Below are 17517 nucleotides of genomic sequence, written 5' to 3'. Positions count from 1 at the left end.
GATGGGAAGGATCCAGTTGTCGTGGTCCACATAGATATCAATGCCATATGTAGGACTTGAAAGAGGTTCTGCTGAGGTACAAGGAACAGCTCGGGGCTAAATTAAACAGCAGAACCACAAAGGTAGTACTCTCCAGATTACTACCTGAGCCATGTGCAAATTGGCATAGGGTAAATAAGATTGGAGAGGTAAACGTGTGGCTCAAAGTTTGGTGTGTGAGTAATGGGTTCCAATTCATGCAGCAGTGGCACCAGTACTGGGGAAGGAGAGAGCTGTTCCATTGGGATGGGCTTCATTTGAACCATGCTGGGACCAGTGTCCTGTTGAATCGTATAACTAGGGTTGTAGATATGACTTTGAAGTAATTAGTGGGGGGAAGCTTTCAATTGAAGGGAAATTTATAAAATCAAAAAGGAATGAGAAAGCACTGGTGCAGGCTAGTGAAGAGACATATGGTAATCAAAGTGTGACAGGAAGGTGCCGAAAATATTAGCAGAAGAGTGCAGCAACAATTAAAACCAGAATGACTAATAATGGTAAAAAGTCAAAGCTTAAGGCTCTTGAACTGAATGCACCCAACATTTGGAAAAAGGTAGATGAGTTGATGGCACAGATAGAAATAAATGAATGTAACTTGATAGCTGTTACAGAGACGTAGTTGCAGGGTGACCAAGACTGGAAACTCAATATTCAACGTTCTGGAAAAATAGACAAAAAGAAGAAGCAGGTAGGATAGCTTTGTTATCAAAGGAAGGTATCAGTGCAGTGGTGAGTGGTGATATAGGTGCAATAGATCATGATGCAGAATCAGTTTGGGTGGAAATTAGGAATAGCAAGGGGAAGAAGTCACGGGTGGGATTCGACTATAGGTCCCTTACGTGTTGGCTCACTGTTGGACAAAGTATAAATCGGGAAATAAAGGTGCCATGTAAGAAGGGTGGTAGAATTGTTATGGGTAATTTTAATCTGCATATTGAGTGGACAAATCAGATTGGCAGAGGTAACATTGAAGACAAATTTGTAGCATGCATCAGGGACTGTTACTAAGAGCAATGCATTGCAGAACCTACCCGGGAACAGGGTATTTTAGATCTAGCAATGTGTAATAAGGTAGTATTAATAAGAGATATCACAGTTAAGAATCCTCTGGTGTGTAGTGATCACAACATGGTAGAATTTCAAATTCAGTTTGAGGGCGAGCAAGTCGGGTCTCAAACCAGTGTCCTTAACTTGAAAAAGGCAATTGCAGTGGTATGAAGAAAGAGTTGTTTAAAGCGGGCTGGGAAAATAGCGTAAGGGGAAAGTCAGTGGATGAGCAGTGGCAGGCATTTAAACAGATAGTTCATAATGCTGAGCAAAAATTAATCCCGGTCCAAAAGAGAAGGATGAACCACCCATGATTAACAAATTCTGTCAAGGAGAGTATCCAATCAAAAACTAAGGCATACAAAGCAGCAAAGATTAGTGGTAGGCCGGACGATTGGGAATTTTTTTAGGAACCAGCAGCGGATGACTAAAAAGCTAATAAAAAGGGAGAAAAATGATTATGAAAGTAAATTGGCAAGAAATATAAAAACAAACAGCAAGAGCTTCTATGGGTATAGAAAAAGAGAGTAGCTAAAGAGAGTGTGGGACTTTGGAGGATGTGACAGGAGAATTGATTACAGGGAACAGGGAAATGGCAGATAATTTAAACCAATATTTTGCATCTGTTTTCACAGTGGAGGACACTATAAACTTCCCACAGATATCAGATAATCAAGGGCCTAATAGGAAGAAAGATCTTGTAACTGTCTCTATCACGAGGGACAAAGTATTTGACAAACTAATGGGAGTAAAGGCAGACAAGTCGCCAGGACCTGATGGCCGACATCCAAGGGTTTTAAACCAAGTGGCTGCAGAGGTAATGGAAACATTGGTCAAAATATTCCAGATCTCAGTGGATTCCAGGAGGGTCCTAGCAGATTGGAAAACCGTTAATGTGATGCCCCTGTTCACGATGGGAGGGAGACAAAAAAACAGAAAACGATAGGCCAGTCAGTCTAACATCTGTCATTGGGAAAATGCTGGAGTCCATTATGAAGGAAGAAATAGCAGGACATTTAGAAAAGCTTAACGCAATGAAACCAAGTCAGCATGGTTTTGTGAAAGGGAAATGCTTGTAATATCATCAAAGAACTCTGGCAAATTTATCAAACATGAGTTGATAAACTGGTGCTGTGTATTTGGATTTCCAGAAGGCATTCGATAAAGAGCTACATAAAAGATTACAGCACAAGACAGGAGCTCATGGGGTATTGGGGGTAATGTATTAGCATGGATTGAGGATTGGTTGACACACAGAAGACAGAGTCGGGATTAATGGGTCTTTTTCAGGTTGGAAAGATTTAACTAGTGGAGTGCCACAAGGATCAGTCCTAGGCCCTCAATTATTTACTATCTATATGAATGACTTGGAGGAGGGGGCAGAGTGTAATATATCCACATTTGATGACTATCCAATAATAGGTGGGAGGACATGTTGTCATGAGGACGTAAGGAATCTGCACAGGATATAGACAGGTTGAGTCAGTGGGCAAAACCTTGGCAGTTGGAGTTTAATGTAGGAAAGTGTGAGGTTGTGCACTTTGGTAGGAAGAATGAAAAGGCAGACGATTATTTAAATGATGAGAGACTCCAAAAAAGTGGAGCACAGAGGGATCTGGGTTCTTGTCCTTGAAGCACAAAAGTTAGTATGCAGGTGCAGCAAGCAATTAAAAAGACGAATGGAATTTTGACCTTTATTGCGAGGGGGTTGGAGTTTAAAAATAGGGTAGTCTTGTTACAACTGTGCAGGGTGTTGGTGAGGCCGCACATGGAGTACTGTGTACAGTTTTCATCCCTGTATTTAAGAAAGGATATCCAGGCATTGGAGGCAGTTCAAAAGAGATTCACTCGGCTTATACCTGAGATGAAGGGGTTGACTTATCAAGAATGGCAACACAGGTTAGCCCTTTATTCATTACAGTATAGAAGAATGAGGGGTGACCTTATTGAAACGTATAAGATTCTGAGGGGGCTTGACAGGGTAGATGCTTCCACGAGTGGGGGAATCTCGAACTCGGGGACATAATTGCAGAATAAGGGGACACTCATTTTAAACTGAGATGCAAAGGAATTTCTTCTCTCAGAGTGTCGTGAGTGTCTGGAATTCCCTACCCCAGAGAGTTGTGGAGGTGAGATTACTGAAAGTATTTAAAGAGGAGGTAGATAGATTTTTGAAATGTTGGGGAGTTGAGGGCTATGAGGAGCTAGCATGAAAGAGGAGTTGAGGTCTGAGGCAGATCAGCCATGATCTTATTGAAATTCGGGGCAGGTTTGAGGGGCCGAATGGGCTGCTCTTACTCCTATTTCTTATGTTCTTCGGTTCTGAAATAAATAACATAAGAAACAGGAGCAAGACTAGGCCATTTGACCCCCCTGCCTGCTTTCCATTCATTAAAATTATGGCTGATCTGATTGTGGTCTTAACTTCAATTTCTTGGCTTCCCCCATAACCCTTTATTCCATTGTAGATCAAAAATCTGTCAGGCAGATCAGAGAATGACAGCTATATAATGCATCCCATACTCAATTACAGTACATGAAACTGATGGACACAGGGCAAATTTCATTGACATAGAGTAGTAGAGAATAAAAAGCACAATGAGAGCCACAGAATAAACAACACATTCACATACAATACCAGAGACAGAGATATTGAATGAATCTCAGGCTCACTGTCAGTGCCAGTTACTGATGAGAAATGAATTTATCCGTACACATATTCAGTTTGACAGACTGATTGGTACATAAGTATATTCATACTCACAGGGAGTAGCAGAAACTGACATACACCACATTAATCCCACCTCACACAGAGTACTGGAGCCTGAAATGATGAATTGGAACCAGATATAATCACAAAATAGATAATAAATGTTACTGAATAAAGTACACATTTACATATGTCAAACTCATTGAGTGATGGTGGTTTAATGCTGACCAAAGCTGCCTTCCAAGCTGTTGACCTCGGTTCCTTCCTGCAGGTCAGGTATCAATTCTAATACCATCCAGCTGCATTGATACCTTAATTGTCAATGCAATTTCAAAAATAAAATTGACAAAATACTCTCATCATCCATGTGCAGCTCCCATATAGCTGAGCTTCAGTTTTCTTTCAATGAGAACTATGTTAACCAAAGCACAGTCTTTCAGGTAATAAATGAGTTCTCAGTCAGAAACAATGGCAAAGATCATTGTTAAATAGAGCAAAAAAAAAAAGGAGCCTGTAAATTTCACCAGTTAAACTGAGCTCTGGGTAATGATTGAACCCACAATGATAGACTCACAGACCAGAAACTGACAAGGACAGAGTTCAAGCGACACGCAGATATATCTGAGGCTTCAAAATACAGACTAAGATGTTTCTCACATAAAAGAACATAAGAACTAAGAGCAGAAGTAGGCAATTCAGCCCCTCAAACCTGCTCCGCCATTCAATACAATCATGGCTGATCTCATTTCGGCCTCAACTCCACTTTCCTGCCCGTTCTCCATAACCGTTAAACCCAATATTAATGGAAAATCTGACCATCTTCTCCTTAAATTTACTCAACATCCGGTCATCCACCACACTCTGGGGTAGTGAATTCCACAGTCTCACGACCCTTTGAGAGAAGTAATTTCTCCTCACCTCTCTTTTAAATCTGCGACCCCTTATTCTGAAACTATGACCTCTCGATCTAGATTGTCTCACAAGAGGAAACATCCTCTTTGTCAACTTTGTCAATCCCCTGAATCATCTTATATACCTCAATTAGATTTCCCCTCATTCTTCTAAACACTAAAGAGCAAAGGCCTAAACTGCTCAATCTCTCTTCATAAGACAAACCCCTCATCTCTGGAATCAGTCTGGTGAACCTCCTCTGAATTGCCTCCAATGCAACTACATCCCTCCTCAAGTAAGAGGACCAAAACTGTACTTAATACTCCAGGTGCTGTCTCACGAAGACCTTGTACAGTTGCAGCAACACTTCCCTACTTCTATACTCTTTTCCTTTCGCAATGAATGCCAAAATTCCATTTGGGTTCCTTAATACCTGCTGCATCTGCATACCAGTTTTCTGCAATTCATGCACGAGAACGCCAACATGCCTCTGTTCCAAAGCACTCTGACGTTTCTCTCCATTTTGATTATAATTTGACTTTCTATTCTTCTGACCAAAATGGATAACCTCACACTTATCCACGTTAAACTCCATCTGCCAAATTTTGGCCCATTCACTTAAGCTATCCATATCCATTTGTAAATTTCTTATTTCTTTATTGCAACTTACTATCCAACCTGTTTTCATGTCATCAGCAAATTTGGCTATAGTGCCTTCTGTCCCTGCATCCAAGTCATTAATATAGATTGTAAATAGCTGGGTCACAAGGACCGAACCCTGTGACACCCCACTAGTTATATCTTGCCAACCAGAAAAAGACCCATTTATACTGAACCTCTGTTTTCTGTTGATTAGCCAATCCTCTATCCAAGCCCATAAATTGGCCCTAACCACATGTGATCTTTCCTTTTGTGCGGCACCTTATCCAATGCCTTGGTAAAGTCCAGATATACTACATCTACAGGATCCCCATTATCCACTTTGCTTGTTACATGTTCGAAGAACTCTAGCAAACTAGTCAAACACGATTTACCCTTCATAAAACCATGCTGACTCAGATGTATTGTGTTTTGACTTTCCAAATGACCTGTTATTACATTCTTAATAATGGATTCTGACAATTTCCCAATATAGATGGATGTGAAACTAACTGGTCTATAGTTTCCTACTTTCTGCCTTCCTCCCTTTTTGAAGAAGGGCGTTATATTGGCATTTTCCAATCGACTGGAACCTTTCCTGCATCCAGGGAATTTTGAAATATTATAACCAATGGATCCACTATCTTGCTGCAACTTCCTTTAAGACCCTAGGATGAAGGCTGTCATGCCCTGGGGACTTGTCTACCTTCAATCCTAATGGTTTGCTGAGTATTTTTTTCCTAGTGATGATGATTGTTTTAAGTTCCTCCCTTTCTATAAACTCTGCATTACCTGTAACAGACAGGAGCAGAAAAAAAAAACTGCACTCACAATCAGATACAGACAAATTACAGGTTAGGGATTGAGAGATATAGAGTGAAACTTACATTTGCAGACCAGAAACTGAATGATACAGCAAAATAGATAAGAAAACAACACTCACCTGTGAGAGCAGAGTAAAATTATACAAACATACCAGAAACAGAGAAGCATGAAGCAAACCCCCCACACACTGCAGAAACTGATAGGTAAAGATCAATACTGTAAGGCACAAAGGAATTAAAGGTTCAAACGCACACTCACATTTCAGCGGCAGACAAATATCGAGTAAATCCCATACTCCCATAGCAGAAACTGACAAACACGAAGTGAAAACTACACACATACCAGAAACTGACAGCTACAGAACAGAATACATATTTAAATACCAGAAAATAAAACCAACATTCACACACCACAGAATGACAGGTACAGTGTAAACCCCACATCATACTCCAAAAACTGACAGATACAGACTAAATCAATACTCCCGTACCAGAAACTGTCAGGTACAATGGCGATCACTGGACGATATTTAGTTTGTAGGGCAGGGAATTAATAAGTGACACAATGTTTGAACCAGTTGGTGAACGTGCTTGTTTGAGTACTCAAAGTTAACTGGGCTGAAATTTGAACAGTTGGTATTGAAATCACTTCAGCAAATCGATTATTTCAGAGAGGCTGTCAGTGGATCTTAAAAGAGCCGTTGTGCTTGGTGCTTTATTTCTGTACATTGTGGAGATCTACAAGGAGCTGTTGTGCTTGGTCACTGCCTTTGTCCCTTTCGACATGGTGGGCTTGGCAAGCTCCCCAGGCAGCAACAGGCCCATCGCAATGGAGACGTGCATCCAAAAACCGGAAGGAGCAAATGATTGTGGCTGGTGCCATCTTCTGGCCGAAAGTGAGTTGTGCAACGAGAGAACCATTCATTTGTATCTATTTTAATTGGAGAGAAATAACAGAGTGTGGTGATGACACATTCAATGGAGCCCTTCCAAAGAGAATTGGATAATGATATGAAGAGTAAATCAAAATTACCAAGCTATGGAGAAAAGGCCGTGGAGTGGGACTAGGTGAGATACTCTTGCAGAAACCTGGCCCAGACAGAATGGGCCGAATGTCCTCTTTCTGTGATGCAACCATTCAATGATTCTATCCTTCAATGGTAACATAAACGTGGTAATGAAAACAAAGTGCAGGATATACCCATCAGGGCTGGCAGCACCTGCAGAGAGAGCAACAGATTTAACGTTTCAGGTCTGTGATCTTACATCAGAGTATTTACATTACATTCTGTTTTTATTTCAGATTTCCAGCATCCACAGTATTTTGTTTTTGATGAACATAAACTAAAAGTTTCAGATTAAAATGCTTGCAAAGCATTTGATTAATCAGAAGGCTATTGTGTGTAGTTGCTCCATAAATGAAGCCTGAGGGGCCTGTTTCCAGAAGCAATCTTGTTATAGTGGTGAGCAAAGCTGCTTTCCAAGCAGTTGAGTTAGTTTTGATTCCTGGCCATCACAATGACCATCTTTATTGCCCTGTTGAATGTCAGGCTTTAATTCTGGAACTTGAATTAAACTATCTAAAAATGTCAGAGCAATTGATAAAATTCTCATCATCTATGCAGTTCTCACATAAAATGGACCTGTGGGTTCTTTTTATGGCTACTATATATTGAAAAAGTCTTTAAAATAATCATGTTACAGTCTCAAACAAATAGTAAACATACAGATATTTCCAGCACAGAAGGAAGCCATTGGGCCCATCGACTCCATGCCAGCTCTCCATAGATGAATCCAGTCACACTCATTTCCCCACACGATCCTTGTAGCTCTGCAAGTTTATTTCCTTCAGATGCCATCCCAATATCCTCGACGTCATTAACTGCCTCAGCTTCTTCCACCCTTGTGGTCAGTGAGTTCCAGGTCATTACCATTCAGTACATAAAAAGTTCTTTCTCGTATTCCATCGTGGCAGATGGAGTTTAATCCAGACAAATGTGAGGTAATGCATTTTGGAAGATCTAATACAGGTGGGAATTATCCAGTAAGTGGCAGAACCCTTGGGGGTATTGACAGGCAGAGAGATCTGGGCGTACAGGTCCACAGGTCACTGAAAGTGGCAACGCAGGTGGATAAGGTAGTCAAGAAGACATATAGCATGCTTGCCTTCATCATTCGGGGCATAGAGTATAAATATTGGCAAGTCACGCTGCAGCTGTACAGAACTTTAGTTAGGCCACAAGTGCAATTCTGGTCGCCACACTACCAGTCGGACGTGGAGGCTTTGGAGTGGGTACAGAAGAGGTTTACCAGGATGTTGCCTGGTCTGGAGGACATTAGCTATGAGGAGAGGTTGGATAAACTCGGATTGTTTTCACTGGAACGACGGAGGTGGAGGGGCGACATGATAGAGGTTTACAAAGTTATGAGTGGCATGGACAGAGTGGATAATCAGAAGATTTTACGCCAGGGTGGAAGAGTCAGTTTCCTGGGGACAAAGGTTTAAGGTGAGAGGGGCAAAGTTTCGAGGGGATGTGCGAGGCAAGAGCCTTACACAGAGGGTGGTGAGTGCCTTGAACTTGTTGCAGGGGGAGGTGGTGGAAGCAGGTACCATAGAGACGTTTTAGAGGCAACTTGACAAATACATGAATAGGATGGGAATAGAGGGATATGGACCCCGGAAGTGCAGAAGGTTTTAGTTTAGGCAGGCATCAAGATCGGCGCAGGCTTGGAGGGCCTGTTCCTGTGCTGTACTGTTCTTTGTTCTTGTTCAGAATGAAAGACCCAGCACATTCTTAAAAAGACATCTGAAGTCGGTGATCTTCAGTGACAACCAGCTAAGAGAAACATTTCACAGACAAACGATTTGAAGCCACGCAGGCAGAGCTCAATGAATTAGTTGTCAATCACGTTAACCACCCGACCACCTAGTCTGCCTGGACCTAAATAGATGTGCGGTGGAATGATAGGTAGAGAATGAAAAAGTAACGGGCCAGTTCCAACAAAATTGAAATAATTGAAGAGACAGTAACAGAGGGAGTCAGAAGGTCAGGGATGTCGGCAGATAGGTTTTTTGGCACATAACACAGAATATCTCTACTCCTCTTTTGTCCTCCACGAAAAGGGATCAATCTATAATCAGTGATGTAGAATTATTATGAAAATTGACCTGAAAAGTGTCCGGTTGCAGGATACTGTGAATGAGGCTTTCAGCCGCTGGTTACAGACAGTATCATAAAAAGAAAAGAATAAAGCAGAATACATGGCGGATTACAAAAGCGAATCTGGAACAATCAGGGACAAAATGTGGAATAAAAAAAATTAAAAGTGTTTACAATGTTTTCTGGAAAACAATGTGACCTATAAATGTAATATTCAACATTGAAGCCGCCCCTTGTTTTACAAATATATTGGCGGGCTTTTCAAATGTGAAATATCGTTGGGAGGCTGACAAATTCACGCTCTTATTTTTCGCTCTCAATTCTTGTGATTGGTGAATTGAGCAGCTCTCTGATTGGTTACATGTACAGCACAATGACACCGAGTGCTGACTGACCAATCAGCAGTGTCCCCAACACCATTCCTCCAGAAGGTACAAGGAGGAGGAATGTGGGCGGATCTCAGCATTCTTCGTGAAAGTGTTTGTGAGATTGTTGCAATGTCTGGAAGAGGGAAGACCGGTGGTAAATCTCGGGCCAAACCCAAGTCTCGCTCCTCCCGGGCTGGATTGCAGTTCCCGGTCGGCCGTGTTCACCGCCACCTCAGAAAGGGGAACTATGCTGAGCGGGTGGGTGCCGGAGCCCCGGTCTATCTGGCTGCTGTGCTCGAGTATCTGACAGCTGAAATCCTCGAGCTGGCCGGCAACGCGGCCCGGGACAACAAGAAGAGCCGTATCATCCCCAGACACCTGCAGCTGGCCGTCCGCAACGACGAGGAGCTGAACAAGCTGTTGGGAGGGGTGACCATCGCTCAGGGCGGGGTGCTGCCTAATATCCAGGCCGTGCTGCTGCCCAAGAAAACCAGCGCTCCGAGCACGAAGGGCAAGTGAAGCGGACTGACTTGAATCTGTGAACCCAAAGGCTCTTTTCAGAGCCACCCACTTTATCTGTGAAAGGGCTGGTTACTGTCTGAAAGACTGTAATATTATACTGTTATCGTTGTTTTGTGTTGGAATGAAGTGTACTGGATTTTAGCATTTAGTTGCTCATAAGATGAAATGCATTTTAATTCCCTCAGACCCTATTGGAAAGGCACTTTTACCATTCTACCCTTTATGTACCACAAACATTTGTTCAGTCCTAAAACGATCGCCGGTCTATTAAAATGCGCTGTGCACATTGGTATCGCTACTCTAGATCTTACAACTGACACGTCATGAAATCTCCAGCTACCGGATGCAGACAAAAGTAATTGTGTCTCCCGGCTATTAGTAAATAACTGGTCAAAACCTTCTGAGACGTTTATGTGCTGGAATGAACAAGAGATCACAACTCTTTCTTTGGTCGATTTGGTGGCTCTTAAAAGAGCCGTTGTGGTATTTGATGCCGAACTCAGTTCAGGGCAGGGTCAGTTTAGGCTCGCTCCCCGCGGATGCGGCGTGCCAGCTGGATGTCTTTGGGCATGATGGTGACTCGCTTGGCGTGGATGGCGCACAGGTTGGTGTCCTCAAAGAGCCCCACCAGGTAAGCCTCGCTGGCCTCCTGCAGGGCCATGACGGCAGAGCTCTGGAAGCGCAGGTCTGTCTTGAAGTCCTGTGCGATCTCCCGCACCAGGCGCTGGAAGGGCAGTTTGCGGATGAGCAGCTCGGTGGATTTCTGGTAGCGGCGGATCTCCCTCAGAGCCACAGTGCCGGGTCTGTAACGGTGAGGCTTCTTCACTCCGCCCGTGGCTGGAGCGCTCTTGCGGGCCGCTTTGGTAGCCAGCTGCTTGCGCGGAGCTTTCCCTCCGGTCGATTTGCGCGCTGTCTGCTTGGTTCTGGCCATTATCTACGGAGACCTTACACAATGTCACGTTTAATGCTGAAGCTGCTCAGGGACTGCCTATTTAAGACAGTCGAAGGACCGCCCTAATGTTGTGATTGGATGAAGCCCCGTCCATCATCCAATTTGAAACGATGTCTGTAATGGAAAAGGGCGGTGGGAATTGCTGCTCCCTGATTGGTTGAACTGCAGCAGAAATTTCATCAATTTCAAAAAGCCCCCCAATTTCAAATTAGCAAACTACTCAAAGATTAAATAAAACCTAATTCGGCGGGAACGATTATAAAATCTCATTGCTTTTAGCGTGATTTTTTTCCGCCCTGGATCCCCCTCTGTGTCTTCCAACACGGTTTGAATTGGGATTCATTCCCTGTTCGGTCTCTGGCGGGAATAAAGCTCCAGCCATTTCTTACTCCAACGGGAGTAAATCCGTTTCCACATCTTTACCGGCAGTTCAGGTCGGCAATGGACATGATCAAATGCAACCCAATACTGATCTGATAAAGTCCACATAACATTGGATGAGCTACAACAATTTCACATCCCAAGACATCACCGCTGCAGTTTCAAGGTCACTTATCTCTATATGAGGTTTTGGGTGGCTCTTATAAGAGCCTTTTGTTTTTGGTAGACAAGGTGGATTTGTTTAGCCGCCGAATCCATAGAGAGTGCGGCCCTGGCGTTTCAGAGCGTACACCACATCCATGGCGGTGACCGTCTTGCGCTTGGCGTGCTCAGTGTAGGTGACCGCATCTCTGATCACATTCTCCAGGAAAACCTTCAGCACCCCGCGGGTCTCCTCATAGATCAAACCCGAGATGCGCTTCACTCCGCCACGGCGAGCCAGCCGGCGAATTGCTGGCTTGGTGATGCCCTGGATGTTATCACGAAGCACTTTGCGGTGCCGCTTTGCTCCGCCTTTACCCAGTCCTTTGCCTCCTTTACCTCTTCCTGTCATGACGCTTCTTCCGACAAACCGATTCTGAATGAGAAACGAGTAGTTTCTGCTGCCTTTTTATACAGTCTGCCCCGACCTGACTGAGAAAGAGACAGAGAGCCAGAGGCGGGTCTGGAGGAAACTGAGTGACAGACAGAGCAGAGAAATGTCTTTCATCCTCTCGCTCCGCCTCCCACTTGCTCGAACCGCCAATTCAAAAAAAAAACAGTCTCGACATTAGAGCTCAGCATAAAACATGGAGATTCGGCATTGATAGTCACTGATAACAGAAATTAGCGCTTTAAATAAGGATCTGTTACAATTAAAAGTTCGTAATACACCCGCCTAAGTGCAGTGCTTCCGATCACAAGTCAACCTGTTTCGGCACACCTCTCCTCCCAGACGGATTGAACAGTTTACTGAAACCGAACCCCAGCTGAATTATACAAAATCATGTATTGGGGTTTGAGATATGACGCGGGGTATCTCGCCCGTGTTACTGTGTTACAGGCTGTCACCCTGAAACGAGCATGAACTGAGACTTCACCGAACATATACCCGGGTACAGTGAGGCCCGGACATCCCTGATTTGTTGCAGAGAGTGAGGAAGGGCTGGGTTGAGAGTCACCAGGGAACCTGGATTTACTTCAAATCATTTCTAGGTGAAATGTGCACACGACTGCGGGACAGGGATCATTTGATCGGGGGATCAGCTCTTTCCTGAGAGACGTGGGTGGCTCTGAAAAGAGCCTTTGGGTTCAGATGTCTACAAGTTTCCCGTGCTGTTTCACTTCTTTCCAGGGGCTGCTTTCTGAGCCTTTGCTGCTTTCGGCTTCTTCACGCCCCTTGATGATTGAACTTTCTTGGGCGGCTTTCCGCCCGTTGCCCTCTTGGCTTTTTTGGCATTCTTCGCTGGAGATTTTTTTGGAAGCGTTGCTTTCTTTACCGCCTTCTTTGGCGTTGCCGTCTTCTTGGTGCTCACTTTCTTGGCTGCTGTCTTCTTGCTGCTCACTTTCTTGGCGACTATTTTCTTCCCTGGGGATTTCTTGGCTGTTTTCTTTGTGATCTGTTTCTTGGCAGCTGTTTTCTTCACTAAAGATCTCTTGGCTGCTCCTGTCTTAATCTTCTTCACCACATTTCCCTTCTTTTCCTGTTTCGCGATTTTGAAGGTGCCGGAGGCCCCCGTGCCCTTCGTCTGCACCAGGAAGTCTTTCGTCACAAGCCGCTTGATACTTTGCTTGATTGGGAACTTGCTCTTCTCCACATCGACACCTTTAACACGCAGAGCCTTCTTTATTGCCTGCAGTGACATCCCACCGCGGACACTGCATTCCGCCACAGTCTTGAGGATCAGCTCGCCCAACTTGGGACCGCCTGACCCCTTCCGAGGAGCCGCCTTCTTCTTCTTGGGAGTCTTGACTGTAGCGGCGGCGGCTGGAGGAGCAGTTTCGGCGGCTGCAGTTTCGGTCATGTCCAGGACTCTGCACAAAGTCTCTCTGTCGGTCAGAACTGGGTCAGAAATGAAGCAGGTGGTGGCGGCACTGAGCAACTTAAAGGCAGCGAGCGGACGGGGCGGAGACAACCTGCTGTCAGCTCCCGGCTCCTGCTGCCTCTCTGCGTTTCTCTCTGGTCCTAAACTCTCCAATTCCACTGAAATTCGGGTATTCCAGAGTCCCAGGCTAGATCCTTCCTGTCTCTGACATCAGAATGTTTGCTGTCACAAAGGTTTCACTTGAAGTAAAGACTCCATTTTCGACTGAAACCCGTTTCATTGCTGCACTGATGACTCTCTCTCAGCCGATCGCTGACATGTTCCATACTTTTCGATTAAAATCTTGAAATCAACAAACAAACAACACTGAATTCCCACTTTGAGGATTAGAATGGGGGCAAAGTGCTTCTTTGACTGGAAAATCTTGTTATTTTACACAAGAAGGAGTCGGAAATCCGGCGATGAGACCAGACCCACAAACACAGTGGCATTAGACTAACGCGCCCGCCCCTTTAATACACTCTCTTCCAGAATATTCACATCCACACAATCTCAGGCCGAACTGTTCGTTACATTTAGCGTTTCCAGGACAGGATTTCCCCTCCGCTCGGCCTGTGCTGCGGATTCACGGCGGGTATTTGCATTTTCTAGGCTCAGTAAGTGTTAAACACTCTGAGACTGGCGCTGCGAATGTTGTCTGTTTCCCAGATTTGGCGTCAAGAGCCAATCACAGCTTTGAATCTGTTCAAACCAATGTCGGCTTTGATGTTATTATATTGATCACACACAAGCATGTTTCCTGACGGTGAAAATACAAATTATGCCCTGTCTGTCCCTACATTCCATCCATATTTTTTTCTAGGTGTCCTAGACATCCCATTCTCAACAAGGAGAGACGTCCAGTTTCACAATAATCATAAGTCTGTGCCGACCATCAACCACACATTTATACTAATCCTACACTAATTCCATACTTCTACCACATCCCCACCTGTCCCTATATTTCCCTACCACCGACCTATACTAGGGACAATTTATAATGGCCAATTTACCGATCAACCTGCAAGTCTTTGGCATGTGGGAGGAAACCCACGCAGACACAGGGAGAACTTGCAAACTCCACACAGGCAGTACCCAGAATTGAACCCGGGTCGCTGGAGCTGTGAGGCTGCGGTGCTAACCACTGCGCCCACTGCTTGCCAATGATTTTTCATGACCCCTTTTAGCCCTCCTAACTCCTTGCTTAAGTTCCTTCCTACTGTCTTTATATTCCTCAAGTGCTTCATCTTTTCGACACGGATTGCTTCAGCAGCTGAGGTGTCACGAATCATGCTGAACATTGGAGAATCATCAGTGAACATCCCCACTTCTGACGTTATGATTGAAGGAAGGTCATTGATGAATCAGCTGAAGATGTTTGGGCCGAGGACATTACCCTGAGGAACTCCTGCAGTGAAGTCCTGGAGCTGAGATGATTGACCTCGAACAACCACAACCATCTTCCTTTGCACTAGGTATGACTCCAACCAGCGGAGAGTTTTCCCACTGATTCCCATTGACCCCAGTTTTGCAAGGGTTCTTTGATGCCATAGTCGGTCAAATGCTGCCTTGATGTCAAGGGCAGTCACTTTCTCTTCACTTCTTGAATTCAGCTCTTTTGTCCATGTTTGAACTAAGGCTGTAATGTTGTCAGGAGCTGAGTGGCACTGGCGCACCCAAACTGAGCGTCACTGAGCAGGTTATTACAAAGCAAGTGCCGTTTGATGGCACTGTTGATGACATCTTCCATCACTTTTATGATGATTGGGAGTAGGCTGATTGTCCAGCTTGGACATGACCTGCTTTTGGTGTCAAAGACATACTTGGGGAATATTCCACATTGTCAGGTACATGCCAATGTTGTAGCTGTACTGGAACAACTTGGCTAGGGGCAGATCAAGTTCTGGAGAATAGGTCTTCAGAACTATTGCCAGAACATTGTCGGAGCCCAGAGCCTTTGCCGTCTCCAGTGCCTTTAGTCGTTACTTGATGTCACACGGAGTGAATCGAAATAGCTGATGCATTCAGGAGGAGTCTGAGATGAATCATCAACTCGGCACCTCGAGCGAAGATTGTTGCAAATGCTTCAACCTTATCTTTCGCACTGATGTGTTGGGCTCCCTCATCATTGAAGATGGGGATATTTGTGGAGCCACCTCCTTCAGTTAGTCTTTTACTTGTGTACCACCATTCATGGCTGGATGTGACAGGATTGCAGAGCTTAGTTCTGATCTGTTGGTTATGAGATCACTTGACTCTGTCTATTGCATGCTGCTTATGCAGTTTGGCCCCCAAATAATCCTGTGTTGTAGCTTCCCCAGGTTGACACCTCATTTTGAGGTATGCCTGGTGCTGCTCCAGGCATGCCCTGCTGTACTCTTCATTGAACCACGTTTGGTCACCGACCTTGATGGTAATGGTAGAGTGGGGGATATGCCGGGCCATGAGATTACAGATTGCAGTTGAGTACAATTCTGCTGCTGTTGGTAACTCGATCCTCATGTACGAACATACGAATTATGATCAGGAGTAGGCCACTCGGTCCTTCGAGCCTGCTCTGCCATGCCATTCAATACGTTTTTGTCTCTACTGATTACTTCACATTTCCACCACCCCCCGGTAATCCTCCACTCCCTTGCTCGTCAAGAAACTATTTACTCTGCCTTAAAAATATTCAAAGACTCCGCTTATATCGCCGTTTGAGGATGAGAATTCCAAAGGCTCACGAGCCTCCGAAAGAAAATAAAAATCTCCTTATCTCTGTCTTAAATTTGCGACCCCTTATTTCTAAACAGTGACCCCTAGTTATAGATTCTCCCACAAGGGGAAACATCCTTTCCACATCCACCCTGTCAAGACCCCTCAGGATATTATATGTTTCAATCAAGTCACATCTTACTCTTCTAAATTCCAGTGGATACAAGCCTAGCTTGTCCAATCCTTCCTCGTAAGACAGCCCGTCCATTCCAGGCATTAGCCTAGTAAATCTTCTCTGTACTGCCTCCAACGCATTTAAACCGTTCCTTAAATAAGGAGACCAGCACTGTACACATTAATCCGAATGGCCCACAGAGCCTCATGGATGCCCAGTTTTGCATTGCTAGGTGAGGAAAACTTTCCCTTATCTCCCCTCTAATCTTTCTACCAAACACTTTAAGTCTTTGTCCCCTCGTCACTGACCTCCCTACGAAGGTAAATAGGCCCTTGACATCCACTCTATCCAGGCCTCTCAAAATGTTATACATTTCAATCAGATCTACCATTCTCTGTTCCAAGGGGAACAGTCCCAGGCCACCCAATCTTTCCTCATAGCTGCATTTTTTCCAGTCCCGGCAACATCCTTGTAAATCTCCTCTGTACCCTCTATAATGCAATTCTTCTTTGGCTTCCTTATCTCCACAGACAATGGATGTGGTCAGTGGTGTGTGGAGCAGTGCCTGGAGTGGCTATAAAGGCCAATTCTAGAGTGACAGGCTCTTCCACAGGTGCTGCAGAAAAAATTGATTGTTGGGGCTGTTACACAGTTGGCTCTTCCCTTGTGCCTCTGTCTTATTTCCTGCCAACTGCAGGAACTCACCACATTTTAGCCCCACCTTTATGGCTGTCCGCCAGCTCTGGCGAACGCTGGCAACTGACTCCCACGACTTGTGATCAATGTCACAGGATTTCATGTCGCGTTTGCAGACGTCTTTAAAGCGGAGACATGGACGGCCAATGGGTCTGATACCAGTGGCGAGCTCGCTGTACAATGTGTCTTTGGGGATCCTGCCATCTTCCATGCGGCTCACATGGCCAAGCCATCTCAAGCACCGCTGACTCAGTAGTGTGTATAAGCTGGGGATGTTGGCCGCCTCGAGGACTTCTGTGTTGGAGATACGGTCCTGCCACCTGATGCCAAGTATTCTCCGGAGGCAGCGAAG

At 44.7% G+C, this 17517-nt stretch overlaps 3 protein-coding genes across 3 annotated transcripts; 1 reads left to right on the top strand and 2 right to left on the bottom strand.

Annotated features, from left to right (window-relative positions):
* Nucleotides 1–9808: 9808 nt before the first annotated feature.
* LOC137356458 (histone H2A-like) lies at nucleotides 9809–10165 on the top strand (the record flags this gene model as incomplete). The annotated part of the gene is made up of 1 exon (XM_068022351.1): nucleotides 9809–10165. A coding segment is annotated over exon 1 (357 nt), but the record flags the coding sequence as incomplete, so codon positions are not given.
* A 1610-nt stretch (nucleotides 10166–11775) lies between these two features.
* On the bottom strand, nucleotides 11776–12095 carry LOC137356228 (histone H4). The gene has a single exon (XM_068022101.1). It carries the CDS (start codon nucleotides 12085–12087, stop codon nucleotides 11776–11778), a length of 312 nt encoding a protein of 103 aa, XP_067878202.1. The 5' UTR covers nucleotides 12088–12095.
* Nucleotides 12096–12853: 758 nt separating this feature from the next.
* On the bottom strand, nucleotides 12854–13378 carry LOC137356409 (histone H1-like). Its single transcript, XM_068022298.1, has 2 exons — nucleotides 13240–13378; nucleotides 12854–13101 (listed from the first exon to the last, which is right to left on the bottom strand). The coding sequence occupies exons 1-2, from the start codon at nucleotides 13376–13378 to the stop codon at nucleotides 12854–12856; spliced, it is 387 nt and encodes a 128-aa protein (XP_067878399.1).
* Nucleotides 13379–17517: the final 4139 nt, after the last annotated feature.

The sequence above is a fragment of the Heterodontus francisci genome, chromosome 45 (genome assembly GCF_036365525.1).
Source record: "Heterodontus francisci isolate sHetFra1 chromosome 45, sHetFra1.hap1, whole genome shotgun sequence".
In the NCBI taxonomy this organism is placed as follows: domain Eukaryota; kingdom Metazoa; phylum Chordata; class Chondrichthyes; order Heterodontiformes; family Heterodontidae; genus Heterodontus; species Heterodontus francisci.
Note: the sequence above shows the minus strand (reverse complement) of the source record. Positions and strands in the feature narration are given on the sequence as shown.

Coding starts and splice junctions, on each gene's coding strand:
- LOC137356409 (XM_068022298.1), bottom strand. CDS start 13,378: ATGTCACTGCAGGCAATAAAGAAGGCTCTGCGTGTTAAAGGTGTCGAT. Junction 13,102..13,239: donor GAAGGGCACGGGGGCCTCCG/GCACCTTCAAAA, acceptor AGAAATCCCCAG/GGAAGAAAATAGTCGCCAAG.
- LOC137356228 (XM_068022101.1), bottom strand. CDS start 12,087: ATGACAGGAAGAGGTAAAGGAGGCAAAGGACTGGGTAAAGGCGGAGCA.